The 21,159-nt window shown below is 52.2% G+C and overlaps 2 protein-coding genes across 2 annotated transcripts; both read right to left on the bottom strand.

Moving 5' to 3' along the window:
• Window positions 1-6,117: 6,117 nt before the first annotated feature.
• On the bottom strand, window positions 6,118-10,723 carry LOC100903651 (iroquois-class homeodomain protein IRX-2-like). The gene is made up of 6 exons (XM_003741705.1): window positions 10,524-10,723; window positions 9,983-10,175; window positions 8,846-9,012; window positions 8,549-8,705; window positions 6,715-7,090; window positions 6,118-6,539 (listed from the first exon to the last, which is right to left on the bottom strand). The coding sequence occupies exons 1-6, from the start codon at window positions 10,721-10,723 to the stop codon at window positions 6,118-6,120; spliced, it is 1,515 nt and encodes a 504-aa protein (XP_003741753.1).
• A 6,396-nt stretch (window positions 10,724-17,119) lies between these two features.
• LOC100897921 (proteasome activator complex subunit 3) lies at window positions 17,120-18,533 on the bottom strand. Its single transcript, XM_003741667.2, has one exon. The coding sequence runs from the start codon at window positions 18,382-18,384 to the stop codon at window positions 17,581-17,583; it is 804 nt and encodes a 267-aa protein (XP_003741715.1). The 5' UTR covers window positions 18,385-18,533; the 3' UTR covers window positions 17,120-17,580.
• Window positions 18,534-21,159: the final 2,626 nt, after the last annotated feature.

Here is a 21,159-nt window from a genome sequence, read left to right on the forward strand (position 1 = left end):
TATTGTTGGATGTCGTTGTTCGAAAATTGCTTCAGATAAATGATCTGTGTCCTCCGGCGCGCCAGGAGCAGCTCACCAGGCGCTTTCAAAAGTTCTGCGTTGTGGACGTGTTCTAGCCTTCAGTAAACATTCGGGTGTCACGGAACTCTATTCGGATGCCAGAGCTTAGGTTTTTCGGTCTTCATAGCGCTCATGGATCCGATAACTACGCTCGATGTCTTACAGCGTCGAAGATCTACCGGCGTCCGTTACTTCCCCTCGGGAAGCTCAGCTCCGTTCCGGTCATTGATTCGAAGTGAACTCCGCTTCTGCCTGCCCCCGCTCGATCACTGAGATGGGAGCTCTCAAGACTTTCAAGCGATTCACGATACAGGAAACTTCGTAGGTTCTCCACACCTTCGCGACTCAGAATGAGCTGATTGCAAGGATCGAGAATGCCCGGATGGGCAAATTTTCCTCCTCAGGCTGATCAATCCTAAAAGAACTTACGACTCCTTACTCGAGGTGGGAATGACTGGGACGATTAGATCCAGCATAAACAACAAAGCGGTAAAGCTCCTCTGCTCCGGGATCCAGATTACGTTGCAAACGCCTGCTCTTCGGAACTTCGCCCAGCATTGTCCGACTGCTGATGAGGAGATAATCCGAACAAGGATAAACTTCAATGTGTAAAGTTTAATCAGGGAGCTCTTGAAGTTAGTCCGATGCGACGCCGGATCGCGCTCCAGCTCTCCCCGAAGTCAGCCGTCCGTCAGCAACTCCGCGCTTTCCTCGCTTTCATCCCGGAGAAGCATTCATCTGAAATTGTAGTTTTGTTTTGTATTCAAGATAGGCGATAATCGCCACCGTGTCAGTTGCTCGTCGTTGTGACTGAGGTGAGATGGAACTTCTGTAACTGCAAGCCAATTAGGGAATCAGCCGTTCGCATTGACTGTTGTCCACTGCTGTTGAAAGGCAGTCGCAGTGTTGTCACTGATGTCCGTGGTTTCACCCGTGATGCCGATGACGGTTTAGGGTGGCGCAGAGTCGGCCTTGGCCCTATTAGCCCTTTGAAAAGACTTTGCATGGGTGCGAATATTGTGTATTTGTGCATCTGTCCGCCGCCGGGATCCTAGACGGAGGCGAAAGCTCCGGTATCAACGAGCGAACGATGACCTAGACCCCTTGTTGGTCTGCTGACTCGGTGGCTCGCCGACGGTGATCTATTGTCACGCTTTGAAAGGAACGGCGATACATTAACGTCGGCGGGCGCATCGTTGCCACCTAGGTATGTAGCCTCCAGTTTCCAGAAAAATGAGATCAGTCGTCGACGCTCCCGATCGCAATTCAGAATGAAAGTTCTGACGGACCTTGGTAATATGCGATGGAAGGAATGGGGAAGTCTGGGATGCGGCGAGGAATAATTGGTTCTGACGGGAGGAAATATTTCCCGAGCTTCCTTCTGGACAGAAGAGATTCATGCCATCGAGATCAATGCGGGTCAGCCGGTTGCTAGAAGTCATCCTGAGAATTCTCTGTTCAGGGAGTATAATGACGCTAATTCTCCTTCGACGCGATCTCCAACAGCCAACAGTTCTCGGCACACCATTGTGTCCTGTGACTCGGATGAAAAATGTTGTCAAAGCTCATAATTCGTGGCTTCTGTCAGGAGCAACGTTGACAGACACAGGTAAACAACCAATGAAGTCGAGCTATTTTCACGGTGGCATTCTTCTCGCCGCGGCTCCGTCTTTGTGCGATATCACCTCGTTGTATCACGATAGGATTCCAGCGGTGGAACGGACGGATGAAAAGTCATCAAGTGCCTCCTAGACATGGAACTCGCTCGACCGGGGACACTCAATACACACTGGCCGGCAACGGTTACGACGACTCATTGTTGTACAGGAAGACCAGAAGAGACGCGAGTGGATTTTTCCGATTCAGAAGCCAGCGAGCTGTCCCCTGAAATCATAGATCACAGGAGGAAGCCGTTAGAAATGCCTCTTCTTCTCCGTCAGAAATCCCGAGCTCGGGTCATGTCCGAATTGCCGCTGCTGGATTTCTGCTTCGCCCTCGGAGAGTCCCGAGGCTGCGACTCTCGGTCGAGAACTTCCTCCGGCACCGGTCGTAGTCGTTCGATAGAAACCTTTTTAGAATATCATCCTTGCTCCTCTTCCATTCCCTCTAGCTCCTGCGCGAAACACCCTATCGAATTTCGGCAGGGGACTTCGCGTGGCAATAGCTTGGGTGATACCGTCTCATCCTCCCTAAAGCTCTCGTCATCTCTCAGCTATTGGAAGTGTCGATCGCTATACAGCCCCCGCAGAACCAGCGTGAATCGACGCTCCTCCGACACCGTACATCTCCTTCTACAGGGAACGCTCCCGACTTCTGCCGCGGCCAATTCCGGCCGCGGATTTTCCAGGGTCCCTCACAAAAATCGTAACCACGGAATTCGGTCGTGGCACATGCAGCTTCCGAGCACGGCGAGGGTTGAGTATTCGAAGATGATTTTTCCGGAATTCTAGAACCGGGATCCATGCGGTCTTAAAAGATCACGTGTACAAGAGACAGCGACTTAAAATCGAAACGATGCGGACGACTTGACGGGAACGGCGCGCGGGGACAACAACGGTGTCGTGCAGCCACGGCGGCGATGTATTGTTCCTGATGGATACTTGATGGCTTGAGGTGAATTGTGGAAAAACAAACCGTACTGTGCAGTGTTTGTGTGCATGTGTCGATTTGACTGTTTGTGAGCGTTGTCGCTTTGAATCGTTCGAACGCCTAGCTCACTGATCGCTCGCCTTCCTAACAGCTCGCCTGCCTGGCTGCGTGCAGGTTCCTTCTCGCGTTTAATGGGCTCCTCCATTCTGATGGAAATCGCCGAATCCAGAATACGACACTAAGCAAGCAAGCAAGCAAGTCAGCTAGCAAACGACGGCTGCGGCGGCGGTGTCGACAACGTCGTGGTCTAGACAAAAGGAAACCCAAACAAACAGAACTACAATCGGTTGTTCTCGACTGCAAGTCGACTGTGAGGACCTCATGGCGTGAATTTGTTTCGTCGAACAACAGTCTAATCGGCACCATTATTCGCTCAATTGCCAGAGCACCATTCAGCTCGAGTAGCTGGTAGGGTATCCTAGCCCGCTCGTTTTACTGCTGTCGGACTCACACTCTCTGAGGGATCAAAGACGGAGAGGGGGCTTCTTATCCAACGCCGAATGCAACGGAAGTCGTCGCCCGTATTGTCGTTTTCCTACACGGAGCGGCTTTCGGAACTTCATCGCGTCTCCCCTGCTCCTCAACGACGTCCTCATCACATTCCCTTATTTTTTTCCAGCAGTGACCGATGTGGCATCGACAATGCTGTCGGCATCGATTTTCTGCAATTAACCCATTATCCAAATTTTTACGAAATATTTTCGAGCCCGGATCAATCGAGAAAAACGGACGAGCTCCAACGTAGTTCTTTGCTCCGGGAGCACGCTGCTGCCATGGCCGTGGCTCTCGGAATCCAGGGGTCGATGCAAAAGTTTTGTACCGCATTTACGGAGGCATCTCATTTATCCACCTCGTCGGTCCGTCTGCCAGACAAGCCACTATGCAGGGAAGCCCAGCAGTCGGCCGACCCACCGGCAGCTCACTCGGTCGTTCGGACGTCAGCCGAGACAGGCATCCAGCAAAGCGACGAGAAAACGCTCGGACGTCCGAAAAAGACGAGACCGATAACGAAGATGTAACATCAAATGTTTTTATCAAGAAGCGCTCGGCCGCACCGCATAAGATCATAAGTGGTGGAATTCTTCATAATGTACAGACGCCGCACCGCCGTGAGAGCGGCCGGCGTTCCCCGAAATTCGTAACGTTTAGCTGCTTTCAGACAAACACACGAACCTTACAGAAACTCGCAAGCCCGACCGCGATCAAACACGATGACCGGAGACGGGAATCTGGTCGGAGCATGCCGAGTCGAGCGCTTTTGATATCCCCTTTCTGCTGGATCATCAGGCTAAGCGTTGCGATCCTCCGTCGAGCGGGAACGCTCGAATGACTGTCAACGATCATAACAGGAATCGAGCGCGATAAGTTTGGACATCTCTTGCCGTCGCCGCTGCCCTTGATGCTCTGCCGGGGAAGAGTTCTCGTGGCAAATGAATTTCCACATCTATCAAGAGCGGAGGAGTCGTCTCACTGAGGACTCTGGTATCTGAGACTCTCGGTGTCCTTTGTGAGCTCGGCTTGTGCATTTCGCACGACACACGGAGCAAACAATCGTTGTGATTTCACCATCTTCTCTTCGACGGTCTTTCTTGTGTGGCTCTCGCTGCGTCCGAGTCGCTCGTCCACTCGCTAGCTCACCACGGACTGCACGACAGTGAACAATTGCTCAGTGCACGGAACAGCACAGGGTTGGAATGACGAGATGCTCAGGTGGACGGACGAGTGCATTTTCGAGCAAGAATGAAATGAACACCTTCGAACGGGCTTGGAACGAAGTCCGACTCGAAGTGACCATCACCGAGGCGGATCCTCCCACCTGCGATTCGTGTCACGAGCCCGCTCGATCGATCAATTATCATTTGGGACTTTCTACAGCGACATACTTGCAGAGAAGTGCTCTATGAGGCCTCCACTCCGATGGTTCTGGATCGGGGTGCGCGGAACACCGTAGGCAGTGGGATTCCTCCGATACGGATGCCTATGATTAATACCTACTCTGAAATACACCTGATCAAAAGTATTCACTTTCTCCCGATTTGTTACCGGGAGATCGAAATCAAGAGAGTGATTGTGTAATATTTAATTTCAATATTCACATTTATTATATACAAAATGAAATAATGCTCATAACGTTAAGGATCTTTCATTGTTTCCAAAATCTTTATCGCCATCGTATTCTCGCACTCGATAATGCGCATCATCCTCTTCACTCAAATCTCATCTTCTTGTCATCGTGTGCTTTGAATCGTGTCCGCTTTTGCGAACCACCGAAATTCCAAACGAGTTTTGGGGAATAGGTAGTTCGACTCGAAGAGCTCATCGATTCCGAATGAATGCGGAACCGTCTCCCTCGTCGTGTTCGCTAGTGTTTCTTTTCTTTTTTGCTCGCTCGCTTTCCTCGATCTTAGCGGTAGATGTCAAGACATCATTGAGAATCTCGCTGAGGACGCCCCTCCATCGATTTAGATGATGATGATCGAAACGAAAACGGTACACTCGCGCGACGGTATTCGAGAACAACAGCGTATGAATACTTCTTTGTTGAATGCTTTTCGTAGTGGCACGCTACACTTCACAAATGAGAAAAGACTATACCGCTCCTCGTCGAATTGATAAATACATACATCCATCCCCTCCCCCAGACACCGGAACCGAAAAATGCGTCGAAGGCATCTTATGTCCAACGACCCTTGACGGCCGGGCAGAGTCTGAGAGCGTCATCCGTAATCTCAATCCCAGAACATTCGAAAACAGAACCATGCGCGGAGACGAATACACTTTCAGATCGCTCTTTCGTCTTCGATAGGAGAGGAAAAACATCGATCGAGAACTAAATCTCGTCGATCCTTAATTGACATCTGCTTGCGGAGGCTGTTTGTTGCTGCTGACAAGAACGATCGGTACTTGCCATGTAAAACCTGGATGACTCGAACATCAGGAGCGGAGTGCATACGAAGAATGTCCGGCGGATATGTGGGTTCAGAACCATTTGTCCGTTTTCTTCCCTAATCGGACCTCTCGCGCTCGCTGTTCCGCGATTTCGACCGTGTTCCGGCTTCCTGTCACTTTGTTTCTAAATAACTAGAGATGTGTCGATCGATCGATGGGTCTATGGAGATCCATTAATTCGGCACGATTGCAACCGATCGCTACGCGCGTAACGCTTGCCGGAGATTCGTCGGAGAGATTCTTGGTAGATTGGAAGGTATTAATTCTCGCCTGTACCGTCAACGGGTCGGCAGTAGCGGTTGTCGCCGCCACCGCCGTGACGTGCTCGACGGCGGGATCGAACTCGAGCCGCTGATCGTTTCCGTTCGTCTCAATCTAGTTGAGTATTGCAGCGAATCCTCTTTCAAATGAATACATTGTAGAAGTTGACCTAAGCGCGCACAGCCACGCTGGATGCTTTTAAGACGTCGAGGACGTCGTTGAGGCCGCGGGCGACTGCGCTCGCTGTGCCAGCTGGGCTGCCGCCGCCGCCGCAGCCGCGTTGTGCGCCAAGGCGGCGTACCACTGCTTCTGTTGAGGCGAAGCACCGAATAATCGATCGGCAAACAATGAGTTTAGGACAGGTGCTGGTGGAGGCGAAGACTGTGGAGATCGTTCGGGTGACTTGGTCTCGGTAGCGGTGTCGACGATACTCCAGATACGAGGTTTCTGACTGCCAGGGCTAGTGTGGTGGATGGTCGGTCTCGATTGAGGCGATTTCGAACCTTCCGTTCCCCCGTTTGCAGTTGCGTCGTTTTCGCTCGCGGCCGAGCCTTCACTCGATCGACGCTCCCTTTTCGGGGACGGAGGTTCAGGACGGTCATCGTCAACGTCTACCAAATCTGTGGACAAACGAAAGGGAAATTCATGAGAATCCAAAGCGTCCACAGGCCTCGTCTTACCGATTCCTCCACGGCCGACTGCCCAGGAAGCAGCCGGGCTGCTGGGGCACCGGAACCGAAACCCGGGTTTTCGCCCCGGGTTCCTCGCGCAGGGAAAAATGGAAATCAAGCTCACCGTTTTCGTCGTCGTGAGATGGAGCTGGTCGCTTCAGCTGCAACAAGCCGTGTAGTTGGGCGAGGTGAGGATGCGGATGACCGAGAAGTGCGGGATGACTGAGCATTTCCTGGCCGCGCATCAACTCGGCAAGCTGCTTATTTCTCTGCGCCGCCAGTTCCTCAGCGGCCATCATCGCTGCGCGTTGGTGATCGCCAGACGATTGGTTCGATCTATTGGAATCACTTTGTTCTCGAGGCGCTGTCTGATTGTTGTTGGTCGGTGTGGCCTCGTCGAGATCGTCGTCATCGTCCTCGTCACAGCGGTTCCTCGGCGACCATGTCATCTTGTTCTCCTTCTTGAGCCTCCGTCGCGCGTTCGCAAACCAAGTCGATACCTGCAGCGAGAAAACAGTTTGAGGTTAACTACCTCTCCGTTTTTTCTTGGAGATAAAATTCCGCCGCGCTGTAGATGTCGTCGCCAGCGATGGTCACGGCGTCAACAACATCTGATGAGTTAAAGGACCCGCAATCTATCTACAGCGACACCTCGTTGAGTTTCGAATTGCCCAGCAACAACAGAGCCCATCATCGAGCGTCTTGTCTCGCTGTCGATAGACTGATTCGAATACGTGGACGCCGACGACAACAACGCTATAATGATGATGGTCTCAGCGACGACGAAGAGGAAAAAATAATTCGCTGGAAAAACACACAGTTCAAACGACAAGTGAAACTCGCACGACTAACAGCCCGAAACGAAACGACTCGGTTCACCACCAGTATACTGGTCTCTGTAGTACTGATTACTTTTCGTTGCTGCGGCCACGGCGACTGAACGAGCAAAAGAGACAACTAATTGTAGAAACCTGAGCCGTGCATTCGAAAGCAATGTACAATCTTAGACATCGTAAGGACGAGCCGGCGAAAGCTCGACGCATTCATCATCGGTCATCAACAGCATCGACTCACTCAGCGACGGCCGCTTCTGTTGCTCGCTTGAGGAACCGTCCTCGATCGAGCAGATTCGCTTCTAGAGCACACACATTGGTCTGAGTGAGAGAAATTCAAGACATTCAATCTCCCACCGCTCGGTGACAATGGATTCCAGAAATCCTCGGCTGGTCGCGGTACGCGCGATCCTGATGAATTACGGCTCTGCCGGATCTCACACCTAACAGCTGGTTTTAAGGCCGCGGTGGAAAAGTCTACGACGGTCACGATGAGCGATCGCGGCTCGTTCAGTCGTCATACTCGACTAGTTGCTTCGCTCACAGTAGGGCGGCACACAACGACGACGACCAACAACGGGAAGACATACATACATACATACATATAGACTAGCGGCCGGTCGACCGACCGACCGATCGAGAAACAAGCTATCTGTCTACCCAGAGGTAAGCCAGGTCGCTTCAGGTATAGCGGCTCCCCGAGTTGGCCGCCGGCCACTGAGTCCCGGCCATTAGATAGGGCTCTTGTGCGGTCTCGCTTCATAGACCGAAGCTACGCTGGGTGGCGAGCACCATAACTCTCAATTTCGCCGACGAAAGAGAGCGCTCGCAAGTACAGTGCCATTTGAGCAAGTACACGCAAGTGAAAAGCGACTTTCTTCGATTTCGTTCTCATCTATTTCGGAGTCGATCCACTGACTGAGTCACTTTTCGGGGTCGAAATCCCGGTTTGCGTCGCGCTGCGATTTACATCGCGATGGCGCTCCGTGCAGCCAATTTCGAACACTTCGCGCTTCGAGTGAGCAAAACCCATTCTAGAAAATACCTACCCTCAACTCGAAGACCGGGCTTCAGTCGGAGAGGTTGACTACGTACGTATAACGAACTAGAAGGAGCATCACCAACCTGAGTAAGAGTCATCCTGGTGATAATAGCAAGCATAATCTTCTCCCCTTTAGTAGGATAAGGATTTTTGCGGTGCTCATTTAGCCACGCTTTCAGCGTACTCGTCGTCTCGCGGGTGGCATTCTTCCGCCGGGCGCCGTTCAGATCCATTCCATAGCTGTGGAGAGAAGATCAATCAGCGATCGGAAGCGATCCCCGCAGCTGTTCCCCATCGGGGCCCTTTCGGGAAGTGGCTGAGGTCAGCCGGGCCCTTGTCTGCTCCCAGTGATGAGCTCCCAATGTTGTCGTGAAACTCACCCTGCGAATGGGTAGCCGGCTAGAGGTGCTGTAGCAGCATCGTATGGGTATCCAGCTGAATACATCGAGGCGTACGCAGCTGCAGCTGGAGAGAGATTCCTCCAAGCTTCGAGGTTTTCCTTCAGTTCAAGACCTGCACCAGGAGTCGGAACTCCGGCTGGATTGGCCTGTAATTGAATGACGTTCGACTTGAGTATGATTCCTGAATGGCGGTGGTCAGCTGAACATCGCGGAATCTGGAGCGAGGGCTCGATCCTTGAGACGCACGTTCGGCGACGCTATCCGATAAGCGGATCGACCTGCGAAAGTCAAGCCCCGAGTCCGACCGGGTCTGTCGCCCCAGTGGGGACTGCACTCGAACGAGAAAGAAACTCACAATACTGTGAGTGGCACCCTCTAGATCAGCCGGGCCACCAGCCCGGCAGCTCGTTCTCACGACGAGGAGAGGCATCATCTGGAGATACGCGATATGGCGCACGCTCGAGAGATCAACAGTTGCTTTGCCGGTCGCAAGACCCATTGTTAATTAGCTAGCTAGCTGGCTGGCTTGCTAGCGAGCCCGCTCCCTGTCCCCGGCGCGCTCACCGAGAAGGGAGAGTTTGTCAAGCCGATTTAATATATTTGTCCAAGACTTCGCCTCCATGGGGACGAAGTTCGTTCTCCCGCCAAGTCGCTTCGTCCCCCTGTCTCTGGGTGTGTCCCTTATACCACCTCTTGACATCACACTCTCACAGTGAAACCAAAACCGATCAAGCGAAACAGTGCCTCTGAGAAAGTTCGCTGTGATTGTGACGTCGCTTCCACAGAAGCCCCTCTGCGACTTTTTTGACCACGGTCGCGAAATCGAAAGGGAGCCGAGACCGTTCGTTATTGAGAGGGAAGAGACGGGAAAGAGAAGATCTCCTGCATCGACCGACTAATCAGCGACGTCGACGATGGAATTTTGGACCGAAATTCGCGTGAGCGCGGTATCCAGGTTTCATGTCGCCGCTCTCGATTTTGCTTCGAATCGCCGAGGGAGTCGAGAGAAACCGCGCCAACGCGTTTGTTCCCACGGAATTCGAGGCAGAAATCGGCTCGGATCTTGGATCCCGTCTATCTAAGAAGAATATTAAGGAATAGCGGGAAGATACTCACGCCAGGTGGGTAGAATGCCGACGGAACTCCATCTGCAGCACCTAGAGGAAGGAATCCAGCTGCGGCCGCAGCCTGGAGAGCGGCTGCAGTTGCGGCCTGTGAATCTGTCGACGCCTTGGGCGCAGAAGCCGGTGGCGGGACTCCGATCGGAGGACTTAAGGCGGGCGGGCCGTACATTGTGCTGCTCGCCAATCTGCAAACGAATCGCGATCAGCTATTTCTCTCATACTCCCGTCGCTATCCCTAGTATGTGCTCGTGACCGAGTACTCTCTTTCTCTGCTTTTCACGACCAGTTTTCCCCTTTCGAAAACTCCACGAACAGACTCTAAGCTAATTCGTCCCCGAACGGACTCTGCCGAGATTCCTACGACTGCCTTGCAGGGCTCATGCGGTCTACTGTGCGGAGAGATCTTGGGTGTGTGTAGATATCTCGAGAATCAACAGAGTCGGGACTCACAAGTGCTCCCATCAATGGGAGTTAACTCGAGTCTCAATTCATCGCTCGCTCAGCTCGGCTTGAGTAGCCTAGGCTCAGCTCACCTCTGATATTGTGAAACACAGGAGCAAATCTGTCGTTGTGTCACAGGATCGGCAGCGACTGGGGTACAGTTGGGAAGATGCTGCAAATGAGGTGGCAGACAGTGAATTCCGCTTGTAGCCGCGGGGGCCGGTGCGCTGAGAGCGGGGGCTGACGAGCTTTCCGTAGGTTCGGTTTTCACCGCAGGATTCGAACCCGGCATCACAGATCACCGCTAGAGATAAACACGGTGGTTCTCAGGTGAAGCCTGCGTGGAACAATGCTCTAATGAGAGATCCGTTGCTTTTTCTCCATGGTACTCGAACTCTTGCCGAGTATATTGGGAATCAAAGGTAGGATTCCTGAATTCCACGAGAGAGTCGGGAGTCTTCGGGGCCTGACGCGTTTCCTAGTTTTTTTTCTACTTAGTTTTGAGCGTCGATTCCGACTTCCGACTCGTACGTCAAGAGTTACGTCAACGAGGGGAGCAAGCGAGGGGGCACTTACCCGAATCGAAGAGGAGATGACAGGGGAGTCGGTGAGTATGAAGATATGGGCGACCTCAGACTAGACGAGGTGAAAGTCGATTTTGGCATCCGATAACTTGTTGAAACAGAAGACACAGGAAAATCCCACTAAAACAATCCGTTCAATGTTCGACAGCAGATTTCTCCGTGCTTGTCAGCGAGTAGCTTCCAAGATCGGCTGCCTTCCAAATTCAGAACTGAACAAGCACAAGGGACAGTGGAGACACAAACACCATACGCGAACTGAGCGAACACTGAAGACGAGGTGGCGCTCACAACAACGACAGGTTATCTGAGCGATGATGCGAGCTCTCCATTAATTGACCGAAGACCGATGATGGGAACGATAGGAGGAAGGTGTCGTAGGAAGGGGACGTGACATAAAATCGTCGGGTCTGCTCGCAGACGTAGACGCTCTCGAATGCCAGAAGGTGTTCGGATCTTGAGTATCTCACAAACTCTCCCAGATGGGACACTGACGCACTCAGTTTACGTCGTCGACACTAACGTATGCTTCACTTTCTGAGTGCTCGCGGATCGAAGAACCCCGATCACTAACTCGATGATGAGCAGGTCCGAGTTGCTGGTATTCGTTGATCTGGTAGCCAGCTGTAAGCTCACGGCCGGCTGGTTTGTCGTTCGGTTACCGCTGGCTGACTGGTTTGTAGGTAGCGCTAAACGATACGACGACGAAGACGGCCGGATCAGAAGCGAATCAGACAGCGACCGAGAGCGTACTGAGCACAGAGACAGCGGACAGCCAGGCAGCTTGCTTGCGTGCCGTCCACCACCAGAACACGAATAACTCTAATCTAACAAGAATGACTACAAAAATTTTGCTGTTCTTACACATGTACCCGTGTTTCTTTGGTGGATAGTGCTTGACGCCGCCCAAAACTCCTCCCTGGCCCTCCCTCCGAGGCGGGCTCTGTCGGGTGAGAGCTCTCAACGACAAATTGAGGAGAAGGGTATGTTCCGCTCCGGCCGCCGCCGTTCATGCCGCGGCTTCCATCACCCTGGCCATGGTTCGCCTTCTTTCGGTTTTCCTCCGATCCTCGCTCACCACTTGCGTTGACTTGCATGCCTCGGCTTACCCGGTCGCTACTTGTTCCTCGCCGCGGCTACTAGTGGAAACGGAACCGGGATGAGTTGTCGAGGGGTTTACCGCCATTGGCAAAAATCATGATGTTGCCCGGACGAGATCTCAGCGGCCGAGTTCGCCCGATCATCCCTAAGAGAGAATATATTCATAAGGGGAAGAGGCTCGGACTATGCGAGAGTCGTCTCGTTCACTCAGTCAGTGGAATTGGCGCTAATAGACCTCAAGTCAAATCATCTTCGTTCGCACAAACTTCGACTGGGTTTCCGGCTCTCAAATTAATGATCCGCCCCGAAACTCTCTCAGGCTGGGAGTTCCCCTGCACCTTCCGTGATCGGAGGGAACGCAACGATTCTCGCGATAACTCTCCTGATTCAAAATATTATAATTGCCGATTTCCCCAAAGGAGCGCACCGGATGAGTCGACGAGGTCTGCTGCCGCCGCCACCGCTGAGTGAGTCTGCAGAGGTTTAATGTTTATAGAACGCTTCCACTCCTCCCCGCATCGTGGTCCTTATCCCAGACCAGGTCGCCTGGCGGGTCGATCGATCGATCCTTCGCTCGCTCGTCCGTTCTTTCTAAAAACAGTTATTAACAACAAACAAGTAAACAGAGGGTTCCTCACGCCCCGCATAAGCATCTTCTACCCTCCGCTGCTGCCGATGTGGTAGTTGCAAGTAACCGAGCCAGCCATTCAGCAAGCCGGAGAGCAAGCTCATTGTCGAAGCATATGGCGCATCGTAGCGAAGTGCGAAGGCTTTGCGTGACATCTGCTTCCCGGCTTCCATGGCCGGCATATGCGAGTGCATAAGCTGGTCGTTAACACACGCAGCATTTTGTGTCGTTGTCATCGTCGTTGTCGCTGCTGCTGCTGCTGCCGCCGCCGCCGCCGCTATGATCGCTCAGATTGCCAACCACCGACTATGCACAACGAAGTATCGAGGAGGACGAGTTCGGGCGGGCGGAACCTCATTCGCTAACTCATGCGCGTTTTTTTTCTCTCAGGGGACAACAACTGTTCGCCAATACATATCACTGCGAACCGATCGCTTCCGAACGTTATTTGTGAACAAGGTGCAAAATCATATCAGCGGTGGGTCGAGCCGAGCAGGTAGACAGATACTCAGGCACAGGCTCGGACAGCGATTCGATTCCGCGGAAATCCTTCGATTGCTCCGCAGAGGAGCTGACCGCATCCCCTCCGAGCCAACTTGCGTTTGAAGAACGAACGGTTGTTCCGAAGTGTGGTATCCCTGACGCATCAGGAGATTCGGCCCATTTTTCTCGGATCGCCCGCCATACGAGCGACCGGAGCTCATCCCGGTGCATCATGGAATCGATCAGAAGAATCACATCGACCTATCAAATCGTAATCCGCCGGAAGACTTTGCAGGTGAATTGAGCTACTTGGCGACAGTCTCGCGCTAGTCGCTTTTTAGCGTCGTCTTTATTTCCGAATACCTCGCTTGCGTGATGGATTGAGGGCAATTACTGTTCTCGCGCCGATAACTCCGGAATACGAATCTCTTCCACCGAGATGCTCCCGGAGAGCTAGAATTCATCCAAGTCAAGACTGCTCACATTCCTTACCGCGACGAGACGACTGGCTCCGCCAGCTTCGTTTCGCTCTGGGCGAGCTTTAAGGGAGCTCGATTCGACCATACATCATGACATCCAAACGAGAAGCCTTCGATTCTTTAGCCAGCAATGGATACCGATTTGACGAATTTTCTAAGATGTGAGACTTCCCCCCCCCAAAACCTTTGATATGTGCGACCAAAAATACTCCGTGGGTCTGAGGATCGTCCTCGAGCTCCATGAATCCTGCACGACCATGGGTGTCTCGCTTGCGTACGCAAACGCTTCCCGAGAGTTCGTCTCAGCCGCTCACGACACGCAGCGGGACCTGAGGTCGATTCGGAAATCGGTCAGAATCAAACTCGCGAGCGTGCGTTTTTGAAAGGAGATTGCAGGCTGGGGACAAGAATTATTCACCACCTCATTCGTTCTCAGTCAGCCTTTACGTGCGGCTCGGAGCGCGCACGCAAATCTCGCGATGTAAGAGTGCTCGTGAAGGTTGCTCGAAAGACGGGATCCAGACCAGACACATACCTATTTATTCGAATCTGGAAAAATTCTCGTGAGAACGGCTCGATTGGCGATGTCCTGTGTGAGGGGAAAGTAGCTGGACACTTCTGTAATCGTCAGGAAGAACTTAAACCCAGTTTCTTCCCCGAATCCGATGGCACCCCGGAGGACCGCGGGACGCGGCTCCGTTCGACCTTTCACCCAGGCGGCGCTCATTGAGGGGCGAATCTCTGACTTCGAACAGGGGACGAGCGGGATCCCGGCAGAGAGGGTAAATCGGCGAAAACTCCGCCGATGCAAAGTTCCGATCGGAGCCATTGGAATCTGATTGTCGATTCGTCACTGAAGCAAGGCATCGAAAATTGCTTCAGAATTCACGTAAATAGAATCGATTCTCGTCGGTGGTTGGTACACGCCCTGAGCGTCAGACGATACAGGGAACGCATGATTGACTCACTCTTGCTCTTGGCTTTCCGAAGTTTTCTCATGCGTATGCTCCCATTAGACTATGAAAGTCGTCACTAAGCAGTGTTCACATGTGTCAGATACCTCTTTGTCAGGGGCGATTCCTCAGCGGACCGCTCGGGTGTCGCCTACCAATCGCTGCTGACATATCCCGCTTTGACATTCTCGGCTCCGTGGAAGAATTGTATCGCATTGGTGAACAGATATGGTCGGGGCAAAGCGGGTCCGCTCAATTCGCCATGCGATTTGTCTTTGCGAATATCGGCTCATCAGTCAGCGACATTCCTCGTAAGAGCCACGAGATCGGAGACGGATCCTTCTGGTCAGGCTTGAGACCCTTCGTGAAAATCCGCAGATTAAAAGTCGATACTCTAATATACTTTTGAGGCCTGTCACTAGGTCGTGACAAGGCCCGGCTCTCCACCCCCGGGACCCTGGTATCCCCGATAGGGCAGCGCTGTTCTGACCTCTGGCTGAGCAGCCTTCGTAATTATCGATTCTCTTCCGCCCCCAGGATTAGGGTGAGACAACCCTATAGGGGACATTCGAGAGGATATCTTATCGAGTATGAGCTTGTGTGAAGCACCGATAATGTCGGTTTTCCATATCCAATAGACCTCCCAAGTTTCACCGAAACATAACGGTGTTGAGAAGCCGAGTCATCGGAGCATATCGCTTCGGGAAAGATCCCAGCGAAAACAGACCGCTGCGCGAGACAAATCAAGAACAACTCAGCCGGGGAGTGGTAAGTCGATGCGCTTCTCATCACTCAAACCGGAGCATGGTTCCGTAGCACACTGGTTCGATTGATTTCTTGATCGTGGAGGCCTTGGAACTGGTGGCGCTCCCTGGGGAACGAATGCCGAACCAGCTCGGAGACAATGACTGGTCGATATTATTCATGGAAGCGAGCGAGAATGTGGTCACCACGTAACTTCGCTAGATCTCGAGTCCCATTCCTTATTCCCGTCTTTGGGATCCGTCGGCTTATCTGCCGTACACGCTGCGTCCGACGATCGTGAAACTCCTTCGCCATGCATTTCATGAGTCGCACAAGATCGAGCCCCTCAGACTGGCGCTTCTGGTCAATCGGAAATCCTATCCGGGGGCATTCCCTCTGATTCGTCCTCAGAAGGAAGGTCCGGACATGGGACTGCGCGACCGAGAGCTCACGGGCTGCGAGGACGAACTGCAGGAGTACGAACATAATATAAGCGGAGGCCTGTAAATCGATTATTTATCATTGGCTGCTGATACGAAACTCGTGGGGGTTTCCGAACCGTGTTGTGAATATGCATGGAGATGATGATTCCCGAAGAAAGTACCGGAAGAAAATTGAAGCAAGGACAGTTGACGGTTCCAGTGCTTCCGGCCCGTCGTCTCTGACCGCCGGAGAGAAGGTCAAATCGCACGTCGAAATATGCATAGGAACCGAGCCATGAACGCGAAGCTTCTTTTCTTGAGGGGATTCTCATTTTGAGGGAAACTGACTAAACTTTCAGGCCTACCGAATATCATGCCCGAGGGCGGGCTCGCATGCAGGCGGGAATCTCTTCCTAGGACAATGAATTTATCCCAATTTGTGATTCCGCGCGACGATAAGCCGATCCGCGAATCAGCGGGAGCGGAGGTCTGCTTGAGTGCAGTCAGCGAAGCTCTCCGAAACTGGAGGTATCGCGCTCGGAGGCGGTCCGTCGAATTCTCGATCCAAGAGCTTTGGGAGCTCGAATCAGACAGGGAACGGAGAATTTTAACTGGGTTATGGTAATCAGTAATCACAGTCAGCTATCACGCCGATCGTCCCCTTTTGTGCACCATGTCGCCCCTCGACTCCACGTCCGCGATCTGAGGGCCGCGTCGAGCACTCGGAGCAGGTCGCTGGCTTCCCCATACGGCACCCTGAGGATTTCCGTATTGGTGCTACCAAGATACCTAACTTGAGCTCATTCGCCAATGCAAGTCATTTCCGTTAGTACGGAGCTCTCGTGGAAGAGCGGTTCAAATCTTGTCGAACGGCGATTCAAAAAAGGGAGCACTTGTCTCTCTGTGACTTTGATTCCCCATCATCGCGATCATTCAATCATTCGATGAAGCGGTTCTCCGTTGGCGCTCTACATGCTGTCTTATTCTCCAGATACATGAGCCTTCCGCCTCTCGACCGGGGAATTTCACCGAACGTCTCAGGAAACCGGGCCTTGCAAGCTCAGCTGTCGAACAAGAGGGCCGATCGGTCAGTCGATCGGTCAGTCGATCGGACGTCTCTTGCATTAGGGCCAAGATAGCGGGCGACAAGTTTCTTCCCGAGAAAAAATTGTCTGAGAGCCGGGAACGATTCACCTGCCGGGGCGATTCACCCGACTCAGAGAGATCGTTGTCAAGGGGGCATTCATCCAGCGTCTGTATCCGCCTTCCGAAACCAAAAAATGATAATACACTGAAAAACATTTCTCCGCCCCGAGTTTATTCATTGCTTTCTATCTTCATCTATCCCGATGCGGACCTCAAGAAATTCGAGAGAGGGTCGCACACAAACACTCGTCCCGCGGAATGAGTTACGTCAGTGGGTTTTTTGTGTGACGAATAATTTCGATGCCTCCAGCAACAACCTGACTCGTATTCGTCCACCAGACATCACTGCCTTCAAGCACTTTCGCTCCCAGTGTCTCCGGGTGAGAATACCCCAAGGAATATTGACGACCCGTCAGACACCAGAGCCACAGTGGTATCGAGTGGTTCTGATTCGGAACGAGACTCCTGTAGAACTTTGTCTTCATCGGTTAAAAGCCTCGCTGGGTGAAAGACAATTTGGAAATGGTCGAAATGGGAAAAAATCTCAAATTAACACTCGTTGAAACTAATAGAAATTACAGACAGAAACAGGAAGTTGTATGCGAGAGTTTCTCAGTAGAGACTGTTGGCGTTCGTTGTCCTCGGTCTTTTAATTTTCTCCAGATTTTTCGTTAACATGTCGTGGATAGCCGCATAATTGTTGAAAAGTTCCCGGACAACGAGCTTGACGTTCATGTACTGTTTCTCGTCGAGCTCCTCGATTGTCTTGCGGTAGTCCTCGACGTGGGGATACTTCGCCAGTTTGACGATCATTTTCGCGCGGGACATATAATACCGGGCGGGTTGGTCGAGGTAGAGGGCGGCCTCCGACTCAGCGGAACTCACTTCCTTGAGACATTCCTCCTGGATGTCAACGCCGAAGTTGTTACCGTCTTCGACCTTCGGAATCGATAATTCGATCCACATTTTTAACAAATTACAATCGTTGATTTGTTGAACGATCAGGGGTTTAGTGATTTCGAACAGTTTGGTGAGAGTTTGGTTAAGTTTCACTGGCCCGTTCGGGAGCAACAAAACCTTCGATCCGTCGACGTCGGAGCCCTGCGTGGAATCTTCATCAACTCTTCTTCTTTTCCGCGTTTGATCAGTTTCAGCATCACCGCCGTTAGTTTCCGCTCCCGACGGGTCCGGTCTCGGGATATTGATCGGAGCATGACATTGCGTGAAATTCATGTTGAACTCTGGTGATTTCATCAATTCGGTGAGCTGATAGATTCGAAGGGGGAACTTCTGAAGGAGGGTTTCCTCAGCGTCCTTCATCACCTTCGACTTGAAAGCTTCCAAATGTTCGACAGCACTGACCGATTCCACCGCCGTCGGCTTAGACTTGGAAGCTTGTTCCTTTACAGCTGACATTTTGAGTGTCTGTGCTCTCGAGTTCGAGCGTGAAACCAACGAATTGTCAGATTGTTCTTAGAAAGCCGCCAGTAGCCCGAAAGGGGTCCAAATGTTGAGCAAACGGGTACAAACACAAGTAGAGCGTGTTACTCCGGCAAGTGCTTTCCTCGAGTGTTGTGCTTACAGACAGCGAGCCTCTCTCCCTGCTCAGTGCGCTATCGATATGGCAGCCGACCCCGTGGTCAGGGAGCCAGCTGTGAACGTCAACTCGCGTCAGATCCACGATCTTTGCAAGCTCAAATCGAGGGAAATATTAGGATGTCGCGGGGACACGCGTCGGAATAAGGGACTTGTTCAAAAGCGGGGAGACCACCATTTCGCGACATGTCTCTAGCGGCAAAGCTGAACGTTTCTCCGATTCTCAGCACAGATAATCGACATCATCGTCTTCACTCTCCCCCCGTTCGATTTCATCTTCAAGACGTTCTGCGTGTCGCTCCGTCAACACGAGTCTCCAATGTTGTTGCTGAAGTTCGTTGGATCTTTCGTTGCCTCACGTGCGAATGTACGGGGACGAGCAAAACAGGAATTATATGGGTTCCATGACGGTCCGGTAGGGAAAGAGGAGGGACGACTTATTAGCACACGGTTTATGATGGGGAGGGAGAGTTCCTCTTGAGCTGGGAAAGGGCACCGTGTTGAGTGGTGGAGTACATCATATGAGGGCACGTGTGTGCCCATCATTAAGGCTGGGAATAATTCACGGCGTTTTTCCCGAAAATTCACGGCAATTTTCACTCCCCATTGACTTCCTATGGAGGATCGCCTGAAAATGCCGAGAAAATTCACGGCTTTTGGCGCGATCGCGCCAACTTCCAAGCCCTACCCATCATCGACCGCGAAATGCTATCCTGGGATTATGGCATAGGTTTGGAAAGTTGGATCCCCTATCTGTGAGGTGCTATCTTCCCTTCGACGGTCCTCCTTTCGGCAGAGCCAGTATGGTTCCTCCAGTTGAAGGGTTCTCTGAGCGCGATGATATATCACGAGGGACGATTATGTCCGCGCAGTTTTTCGGACTAGGAGTGTCGTGTCATCACTGACTCGGGGGAACTTTCTTCGATCGCAATTTTCATTACAGCTGTCTCATGACATACTTCGACTCCATCAACTCCGTGCTAGATCAGCTGGAATATTTGCATGCACTCGAAGCGGTTTCGGAACACGATCTAGACACCTAGATTGCCTTGCGACTGCTGAATAGCAGCTTCGAGACGGATCCAGTAGATTCAACGAGTATTTGTTTGTTGCATTTTTTCGCGTGATTCCCACATCGCATCGCAATGGCAGTTTCTGCAGGCAAGATAAGCTGATCCTGCTGAGCGGTCTTGCGCTTTTCCTTCGCGCGGCTTGGAGAGGTTCCCGATGAGCGCCTCTCGCTCAGTGTCGACGAACAGCATATCGATAAGCGACTCCTGGGGAAGGAAAAGCTCATTACTTTGCACCTGAGCGTAAAATCAGAAAAAGTCTTTCGTCATCGACATGTGGGGCATTTCCTCTAGGTTGGTATTTTGCAGAGCAGTCCTGTTATTGATACAGAGAACTCCGTAGGACAATCGCTACTTCGGCAGTACCGCGTCGAAAGGTCCGAGCCCGCATAACAATGCGCAATATATTCCAAGAAGTCGACGTAGGGAAGAGGTTCAGGATCGAACGGTGCAGTGACGGGAGGTTCAAAGGAGAAGTACTCAGGCATCCATGCACCGCCCCCTAGAACTAGTTTTCCGCGACTCGCAAACGGCTCGGTGTCAGTCAGCTTCCCTCGCATAAATGAGGCTTCGGTTTCAGAAAAACCGAAACTCGTCATCCATTTCCTGATCTCCTGGGCGTGACCCGCGTCCGCATCTCCAATATTCTTCCAGATTTACAGCCGGGCATTCCAGCGACACTTTGAGGAGAAATACAGAAAAATCTTGAGCGGCTACACGACCAGTGAATTCGGATTGATCCCCAAGGGACAGTGCGAGCAGAGGAAATTCTGGACATTTCTGCGACGGCATGTGATGATGGGCATATTCATTCAGTAGTCCGAATCGGTTTCCGCCTCCAGCGCTACTGGAAAGGGTCGGGAATCTGTACATGACATGCTCATTATTTTCTGCTCTCACCATGCGGGATCGGCCTGAGCGGGCCCGAGCAAGAGGACTTTTCGGATCTATCGAAAAAAATACCCGCTTCACGGATTGTTTCGCGGAACTCCGAGTGGATCCGGATGACTTGCGGGCCCCCAACCGCGTAGGAGACCCTAATGCGACGCCCCAAGCCGCGAAACGAAACTCTGACCACAGCCATTTCCGCTCCGCATGTGAATGAGAAAGAACATGAAGAATCGCGACCTGGCAATGCAGTGCAAGGCACCATGAGCTCTATCAATGTCATTCACGGGCAGGATCACCCGTTTATGCCGACAAGTATGTACATCCCAGGCAGCGATCGACTGAGTGATCGCCTTCTCGATCTTATGTTCTCCCAAAGCTCCCCCAGGAGATGTAGTTCGCAGGAGTGGGTAGGAAGGAGATCCCGGTCACCGAACAAGTCAATTTGCCTCATATTCTCTCCTCGCTTTTCCCCAGAATCGAAATTTCGATCTGTCAGTCAGATTGCGCTTTTGCGCAAGATCTCTCGCGGCCGGCATGGCAATCGACATCGAGTTGTGAAGATCGAAACATCGAAAAAGGTTCTGAGTCCCGTGAATGGTACCCTATCTGAACACCTCCGGGGCCCAGGAATCAA

The sequence above is a fragment of the Galendromus occidentalis genome, unplaced genomic scaffold, assembly GCF_000255335.2.
Source record: "Galendromus occidentalis unplaced genomic scaffold, Mocc_1.1 scf7180000077191, whole genome shotgun sequence".
In the NCBI taxonomy this organism is placed as follows: domain Eukaryota; kingdom Metazoa; phylum Arthropoda; class Arachnida; order Mesostigmata; family Phytoseiidae; genus Galendromus; species Galendromus occidentalis.

Bases quoted from the DNA above. Each gene is read 5' to 3' on its own strand.
- LOC100903651 (XM_003741705.1), bottom strand. From the start codon at position 10,723: ATGCCGGGTTCGAATCCTGCGGTGAAAACCGAACCTACGGAAAGCTCG. The intron at 9,013-9,982 runs GTGAGTATCTTC...ATTCAATTACAG, and splicing joins CGGCATTCTACCCACCTGGC to GCCAATCCAGCCGGAGTTCC. The intron at 8,706-8,845 runs GTGAGTTTCACG...TTCTCTCCACAG, and splicing joins GCCGGCTACCCATTCGCAGG to CTATGGAATGGATCTGAACG.
- LOC100897921 (XM_003741667.2), bottom strand. From the start codon at position 18,384: ATGTCAGCTGTAAAGGAACAAGCTTCCAAGTCTAAGCCGACGGCGGTG.